Below are 8456 nucleotides of genomic sequence, written 5' to 3' on the forward strand. Positions count from 1 at the left end.
ATAACTTGTGTACCATTTGAGTTAGAAATGCATTTCCTCCAGATTCTTTGAGTGCTCAGAAAGCTGCCATGGTTTAAAGCACATAGGATCACTTAGCCCTAAAATTTCTGGCATCAGAGAGGGATGGTCTCAATAAGAGTATTTGAAGTTGAACCACTTACCAACATGAACTAAATTATCTGTTGCCAATCACTACCTTTAGAAAAGGGTCCCCACTCACACATTTCCTCCTATTGTGTGTATGTCAATGATATTTTACATAGTGACAGCAGCCCTTGTTTGCCAGTTGTTTATAAAGGGTTTCTGAGTATTTTTATGTAAATTAATTCTTTATGCTTGTGTTAGTAAGTTTTTGATTGCAAGTGGTAGAACTCCAGCTGGTTTGAGAAAGAGGGGAATGTTTTGGAAGGTTATAGGTTTATCTTACATGACTTAAATTCAGTTGGGGAGCTTTGTGGCTAGACCTTAGGGACAACAGCATCTAGACATTCAAATGCCCTCAGAGCTCCTGCTCTCTCCAACTCTCAAACGTGTTTCTTTCTGACTGTTGGTTTCACCCTCCACTGCTGTTGAGCAATGTCTTCCATGTGGCTGAGAACACATGGCTGATGCCAAGTCTTGTATCTCATAGCTCCTGCCATTAGATTTACCAACTGTCACTTCTCAGTTTTAGTTCAGTCAAGACCACAGATAGGCACACCTCTAGATCCATCAGTTCAGTTCAGTTCAGTTCGGTCGCTCAGTCGTATCCGACTCTTTGTGACCCCATGAATCACAGCACGCCAGGCCTCCCTGTCCATCACCAACTCCTGGAGTTCACTCAAATTCATGTCCTTTGAGTCGGTGATGCCATCCAGCCATCTCATCCTCTGTCATCCCCTTCTTCTCCTGCCCCCAGTCCCTCCCAACATCAGGGTCTTTTCCAATGAGTCAACTCTTTGCATGAGGTGGCAAAAGTATTGGAGTTTCAGCTTCAGCATCAGTCCTTCCAATGAACACCAGGACTGATCTCCTTTAGGATGGACTGGTTGGATCTCCTTGCAGTCCAAGGGACTCTCAAGAGTCTTCTCCAACATCACAGTTCAAAAGCATCAATTCTTCGGCACTCAGCTTTCTTCACAGTCCAACTCTGTGAAAAACCATAGCCTTGACTAGACAGAACTTTGTTGGCAAAGTAATATCTCTGCTTTTCAATATGCTGTCTAGGTTGATCATAACTTTCCTTCCAAGGAGTAAGTGTCTTTTAATTTCATGGCTGCAATCACTATCTGCAGTGATTTTGGAGCCCCCAAAAAATAAAGTCTGACACTGTTTCCCCATCTATTTCCCATGTAGTGATGGGACCAGAGGCCATGATCTTAGTTTTCTGAATGTTGCATCAGTGGAGACCAAACGTCTCATGTAAGAACATGGCAGTCCCCACTAGGTAGCGGTGGGGAGAGAAGCTCTCTAGACAAGGGAAGAAAATATGATAGCAGTCCATCACAATTTCCAACCAGAAATAGAAGAGCCCTAAGGACAGAGGTGGTAGTATGTTGAGTAGAATGTCTTAAGGGCTCAATGCATGTTCAAGGATGGCTGCTTTCCAGATAACTTTTAGGGCTTGAAAATACAGCTGTTCAAACTGTAGAATTGGTTAGAGCAAATCTCCCACATTTCCTTGACCTCACCACATGGGTTATCTGTGGTGACACTGCAGTTAAGCATGTGGGCTCTGGAGCCAGACATCCTGAGTTGAAATCCTCCCTTCTGGCTCTGTGCCCATGGGCAAGTTACTTATCCCCTGTATCTCAATTTCCTCATCTGTTAAATGGAGTTAGGACCTTCATCAGAGGCATATCTAAAAATTCAATGAGGTTTTAATACCTGTACCTGACAAACGTAAGGAGTTAGATGTTGTTACTCTTCTCCTCACAGTTACATAATTAGAAAGAGAAACTACAGGAAAAAATGTCTGTGTGTCTGGATATGCTGTTCTTTCTGCTGGGATGGCCTTTTCCCTGCTCTCCTAACGTGCCAATCTCTAACAAAGCCAGAGCTTCAGCTTCTTTCTTCTGGTTGCTCAAAACATACTAAAGGCAGAAAACACAGACACACTGCTGTGGGCTGTGGGGTTGCTGATGCTGCTCTTCCTATGTCCCAGGGGGATCTTTGAGAGTATGTACTGTGTTTGTTTCATTTACATATTTTAGAGGTTAGCAGATGACAGAAGACAAGTTTTTGGTAGGATGACTAAAAACATGCACATTTCAATTTTCTCTCATTGGCATTGCCTCTGCCATTCTACTTGGCATTTCTTCCTTCAATTCTTGTTTTGTTGAAATCCTATCAACACTTCAAATTGCAGTTCAAATGCTGTATTTAGAATCAGGCATTCTCTGAACAGGCCAGGTCTCTGCAATCTCTTAATACACCTTCCTCCCCAGTCACTTAGCACTTTTGTGTATCCAGCATGTTGGTTTGCCTGAAAACAAAGAAGCCTTAGAAGTTTTATTCTTATAGTTGCCTAAGAAAATTATTTAGTCAAACAAATGTAACTTTTTGCTTATGTGTAGACCATATGTAATCAGTTCTGACTTTAAAAATATCAGTTTAATATATTTTTAAATATAGCTCTGTGTCTAGTAACCAGGAAAGAGTCCTTTTATTTCCTGAATTCTTTTTTTTTTTAATGTAATACTGTTTATTTAACTTCAAAAACATTTCAACATTCTAAACATACAAAAAAAATAACAGAACATTGCAGATCGTATTTAGTACAGAAGATTCTTGAACTTTCACTGGTGCAGTGGCTCTTGGCTTTGCTGACAATGAACAGTTCTACAGTTTGTTTTTTAAAAAAAAAAAAGCCAGTTTAAAACTACCGCACTTCAACTAAAAAGGATCCAAAACACTTCTCATGCCTGCTGACCTCCCCCCACTCCCTCCACAGCTAAGAATGGCAGTGGGATGCTATGTCGCTATATACAAAAACAAGACAACCTGAAGCTAAATGGATGCCCACTGCAGTGTCCACAGGTCCAGCCCCACAGTGCACACCCTGAGCTACAGCCCCTCTGGAAGGCATTGCCCCCACAGCCTCCACACCAAGCAAGGAGCATCAAGAGTGTGTCTCGGTTGCTTTGTTCTTTTTACAAACTATAGATATGTACAGTTGAAAACTCGGGATTTCTAGCCAATGACCATAGAATTAACACACCACCTTACAAATTAAAAAAAAAATGCCAGAAACATCTTTAAATGCCTTGTCACACCAACAGCAAAGTGCACAGAGTGAGGAGAACACGAGAGCCTTTTTATTTTAAAAATGTTTGGAAATATGTACAACTTTGATACAGTTTCCAGGTGCTCCAGACACCCATGGCCACTTAACGTAAACCACTGACAATTGCTAGAGCACTTTCAGAGACTAAGATATGATCATGATCCAATTGGGTAATTAAACCTAATAAGGGCAACAGACACATCTTGGGTGAGAGGTGTGTCAATCAAGGCGCTCCCTACTCTAAGGTATTCACAAGGAGACAGATCAACAGTTTTGTTTTTTTTTTTTTATTCATCCTCTTCCTCCTCCTCCTCCTCCTCCTCCTCCTCCTCCTCCTCCTCTTCGTCTTCCTCTTCCACCTTTTTCCGGGCAACTTTAGTAGCACCCTTGGCGCCATCAAACTTCCCTTTAGACTTATAGTCTGCGACATCCTTCTCATACTTCTCCTTCAGCTTCGCAGCCTTGTTGATATATGGCTGCTTCTCACTATCACTTAAGTTATTCCACATCTCGCCCAGCTTCTTTGCCACATCTCCAATAGAGATACCAGGGTTAGCAGACTTGATCCTCGGGCGGAATTCTGAGCAGAATAGGAAAAATCCAGACGGTGGTCTCTTGGGGGCATTAGGGTCCTTCTTCTTCTTGCTTCCCTTAGCTGGTCCATAATCCTTCATTTCCCGATCATAGCGCACTTTATCCGCCTTTGCCATTTCATCGAACTTCGACTTCTCTTTCCCGGACATGGTCTTCCACCTCTCAGAGCATTTCTTGGAAAATTCAGCAAAATTGACAGGGACCTCTGGGTTTTTCTCCTTATGTTCCTCTCTGCACGTCTGCACAAAGAAGGAATAAGCAGACATCTTGCCCTTTGGTTTCTTGGGATCACCTTTAGCCATCTTGACTGTATTGTTCGCTAGTCTGGGCAGCTCAGGGCACGACGCGCGGCTCAGCGCTCCACAGCCTCGCGCTAGCTGCCTCCACGAGAGCCGCCTGTTCCTGAATTCTTATACTTAATTTTAAAACATTTGTTTGCATTATTGGCAAAATTGAGCCTATTAAACTATTAATTTTATTATAAGATGAACTGGAAATTCTGATTTCATGATTCTATTAGATTTTAACTTAAATTGTTAAGGATAGAGAATCCAAATGATCTTAAGAAGCCAAAAGAAAATTGAAGACAGAAATATGTGGAATTCATGCTATTTCCTAGTAGGTGTCAGTGATAAGATTAAAAAGCGGTGAAGCTTTAATGGATAAAGACCAGTTGCCTATTTTGGAACCGAGGACAGCTGATGTCCTAGGTACCTTCATTGTGAGTGTGTGTGTGTGTGTGTGTGTATGTGTGTGCATTCAGTTGCTTCAGTCATGTCTGACTCTGCAACCCTGTGGACCATAGCCCACCATGCTCCACTGTCCATGGGATTTTCTGGGCAAGAATACTGCAGTGGGCTGCTATTTCCTCCTCCAGAGGATCTTCCTGACCCAGGGATCAAACCTGAACGTCCTGCATTGCAGGCAGATTCTTCACTGCTCGAGCCATCAAGGAAGGCCCTTCATTGTGAATAATCATAGACAAAAGTATTCACAATATCAAGTTGCATAAAAGTGCTTGTTTCCCTGTACACTTTTTATGATTCAGGTGGTCATTTTTTTTCCAGCAGGAGGTGCCATATGAGATGGATGTGGGCACAACTTGGAATTGTTTCTAGTTTCAGCTTGAGTCCCCTGTCCATGAACATAGAGGACATAATACCTATGTGGAGAGGATCTGAAGGCATGAGATCTGGAAGTGCACATCTGGGAGCCCCAGTGTTCATTGTTGGCAAACCTTTATTTTTCCACCCCACAAACAGTAAGTATTCATTCATGGAATATTTTATCTAGGTATGCATTAGTATTTAAAAAGAATGTGTTTTTAATACTTTAATGGTTACATAAAAACAGGAAAAAAGAACAAACAAAAAAAAAAGGTAGGGGAAGATTTTTCCTAGGCACTGCTGAAATTTTCCAGGATGATTAACTTAAAAAAACAAAACACAATACTTTAAGCCACTATTTCTATTGGCTGGCTTCTAAATAGGTCACCATGGCTCTGTCTTCAAAAGTGCAACAGAACAGGCTGAAACATTTTAAAAATGCACGCATGCTGTGTCAAATAACTTGCTAGACTGGTCTTTTTTCCCTGGTGACCTGATGGATTTCTAGAGATGATCCTTTCCTCTGATTACATCTCCTCTGTCTCAAGACTGTCTCAGCCTCTGTCTCAAGACTGTATCATCTGTTTTTCTCTTCCCAGTTTCCCCCTTCACTCTCCTGTCCCCTCCATTCAGCCCAGAAACTCAGGCTTTTGACATACCCAAAGAATCTTTCCTGCATCCTGCCTCTCTGACACTTACCTCATTCCCTCCTCTTCCCAGCCAAGTATCTGAAAAAGAAAATTTTATTCCTGATGCCTCCCCCTCCATTTAAACTCCAGAGTCTGGCTTCCACCTTGAGAATTTACTGCAAGTACCCTTGCAAAAGTCACAGGTGTTCAGTTAATGCCCCGCTCAATGTCCTTTCTCTGCTGCCCTACTGCTCTAGCACTGTTGACACTGGGCACTCCAACTGGTCCACCGGCAAGGTCACTTGCTCAGCATCATTGCTAGTTCCGGCTCCTTTTTCAGTCTTCTTCATTGGTTGTCCTTCTCCCACTCACCCCACCATTAGTGGCCGACATTGCTTTTGGTCCTCCTCTTGCTCTTTTCTGCTTTTTACTGGTGAACTCAGTCATCCCCATATTGTTAGCTATAGCATATACCCACATTCCAATGACCCCAAATTTTGTATTTCCAGAACTGAGATGGTCATAAATGATGTCTGATCCCATAACTTTTTATACAGAGTAGAGGTAACTTTTTAAAAGTTAGTGAGAAAGAGAAACAGTTGGGAAATAAAATGGAGTGAGGAATGAGGTGCTTATTACAAATACCTAAATACTTGCTAGAGGCAATATTTAAATAGTGTTTCCAATTTGACTCTGATCTTTCTTGCAGCTGCGGAGAAGAGAAAAAAAAATCTGATAAGCTATGTAATTCATGATATCTATAGGAAAAAACAAAACCAGTTTCTCCACACAGCTATTCCTTGTGCTAACACTGGAAAGATGTCTCAGGAAGAGGATCTTGGATAATACACTGACTGATATCTTTATACCTTTATCATAAATGAATATTCATTTTTCTTTTAAAAATGACATTTGCAGGATGGAGTGTGATGTGATTATCCAGTTTGAGCATCATTTATGGTACTGTTGTGAACCAGTCAGACTTTGATTCGGATCCACTGCAATTTGCGCTTTTCTTCCTGGACCTCCAGTGGGTTTTCCTAAAGTAGGGTAAATAGAGGTCATTTCTGTACATTGCACAAAGACGATCAGGAGCAGAATTTGCTAACTTTAAAATGTGCAATGGATAGGATAACTTCATTTATTAAATAATGTGTACAGGCTGGCTACCTAATTTAGGTGGAATGACTCATGCTTCTTGCCTTAGGAACAGTAGATGATAAAAGGAGTGGTTGAGTGCAGGGAGAAAGCAATATGGATGTACACTCTCGTTTTCCTTAAACAGCATGATGGACTATGTCCCTAAAATACCTGTCCTCAGCACAGGTGGGACACTATACCTTCCTGCTGGATACCAGCAGGGTTCTTCTGCTCTCCATGTCACCGCTCACTCTTGTCTCCTGTTCTTCATGAGCCAAGCGACAGAAGACCAGTCCTGGGTAACTGCCTGGTCCCTCTTGTGTTTCTTGTTCTTACATGCTTCATCCAGCTCCTGGCCTTTGTCCCAAAGCTGTCTACAGTTTTCACCAGCGCTGAGTTGGGGTACTCACTGGCATTGACTTCACCTGTCCAATTCCCCTCGTTTGCACCTGTGCTAACGTGGCCAGGCCCAGTTTTCACTGTGACACTGCCTGCCTTGTTTATTGATATCAGGAACTGGATCAGGATGTTCATATATCAGATGAATGACATGTTTGGTAGGAAAACAGTTACAAAATGAGAAATATATAGATTTAAAACCACATGTCAAATACATTGATATTTGTTCTTAATCTTTATTCACCAGGGAGCAGTGATTGAGGACCCAAGCAGCAGAATATTACCCCCTGAAAAACAAGGGTTCCAATTTTTGACTGGTTCAAATTTAATCCTCTGAAACTGTATGGCATCTTTCAGATTCCTGTAGAGTGCCTAACAGGCAGGCTGTTTGGGCAGGAGACCCAGAGTCTTGAAATTTCAGAAGAGGATATGCTGAAATCCAGGCCTCCCTCCTTCTGTGGAAATGTTCCTCCCTGTATATTGCAACACTCTTGCAACAGTCCTCTAGAAATGTCTCCTTTAGGCAACTCTGGTTTAGAGCTTCCTCATGTTTGTGATTTTCTTTGGAATCCTGTACTTCCACCTCTTTGGGACGCTTATTGTCTTGTATACAGGCAACTCATTTTTCTCTTGAATATTATTATCATCTATTAGAGTGGGGTTTGGTATTTTCAGCTCTGATGTCCTTTGCCTGGGACCTGCCAATTTACTGACTAGGTTCCAGCATGTAACTGAATCTCTACTACCAGCTGTGGAAACCTAATATGGAGACAGAGGATCCTTGGGGCACCATGCCTCATGCTCTCTAAATAGAATCTCCCTGTTGCACCAAATGTTCTGTGAGGCTTTGATAAAACATAAAACAGAAAACAAAACCAAACAGCATTCGTGACAAGAAGCCCTCGATCCCTGACAAGCCTTAGCTTGGCTTTGACAGAGCTCCTGAAACAGCCATCGTCCTTGAATTTGTTTCCGCGTAATGTTGTTTATAGCCTCTTCAGATAATTGCCACTAGTGACCCCGGCCCCAAGGTCAGCCAGCTTCTTCCTCCTAACTGGACTCTAACCTTTCCAACCTTTATGGCACAGAGGCAGTCACATAAGCTCTGCTTTAGCTTTCTGGGGATGATTCTGGAGTCTTTACCTAGACGAGCATTGGGAACCACATTGATGTCATTTCCCCAAACTGGGGACTGACCTCTGCACTTTCCTTAGTTCCTAAGGACTGGAGAGTTTATGCCCCCAGGTCTCCTCTGGGTGTTGGCCAGAAATATTATCACCATAATAAGAAACCCCTTTATTTGCTCCTTAAGCAAATGATCCT

General features: G+C 42.2%; 1 protein-coding gene across 1 annotated transcript; it reads right to left on the reverse strand.

Annotated features, from left to right (window-relative positions):
• Positions 1-3002: 3002 nt before the first annotated feature.
• On the reverse strand, positions 3003-4243 carry LOC133258320 (high mobility group protein B3-like). The gene has a single exon (XM_061434795.1). The coding sequence runs from the start codon at positions 4159-4161 to the stop codon at positions 3553-3555; it is 609 nt and encodes a 202-aa protein (XP_061290779.1). The 5' UTR covers positions 4162-4243; the 3' UTR covers positions 3003-3552.
• Positions 4244-8456: the final 4213 nt, after the last annotated feature.

Source organism: Bos javanicus, chromosome 2, assembly GCF_032452875.1.
Source record: "Bos javanicus breed banteng chromosome 2, ARS-OSU_banteng_1.0, whole genome shotgun sequence".
NCBI lineage: Eukaryota > Metazoa > Chordata > Mammalia > Artiodactyla > Bovidae > Bos > Bos javanicus.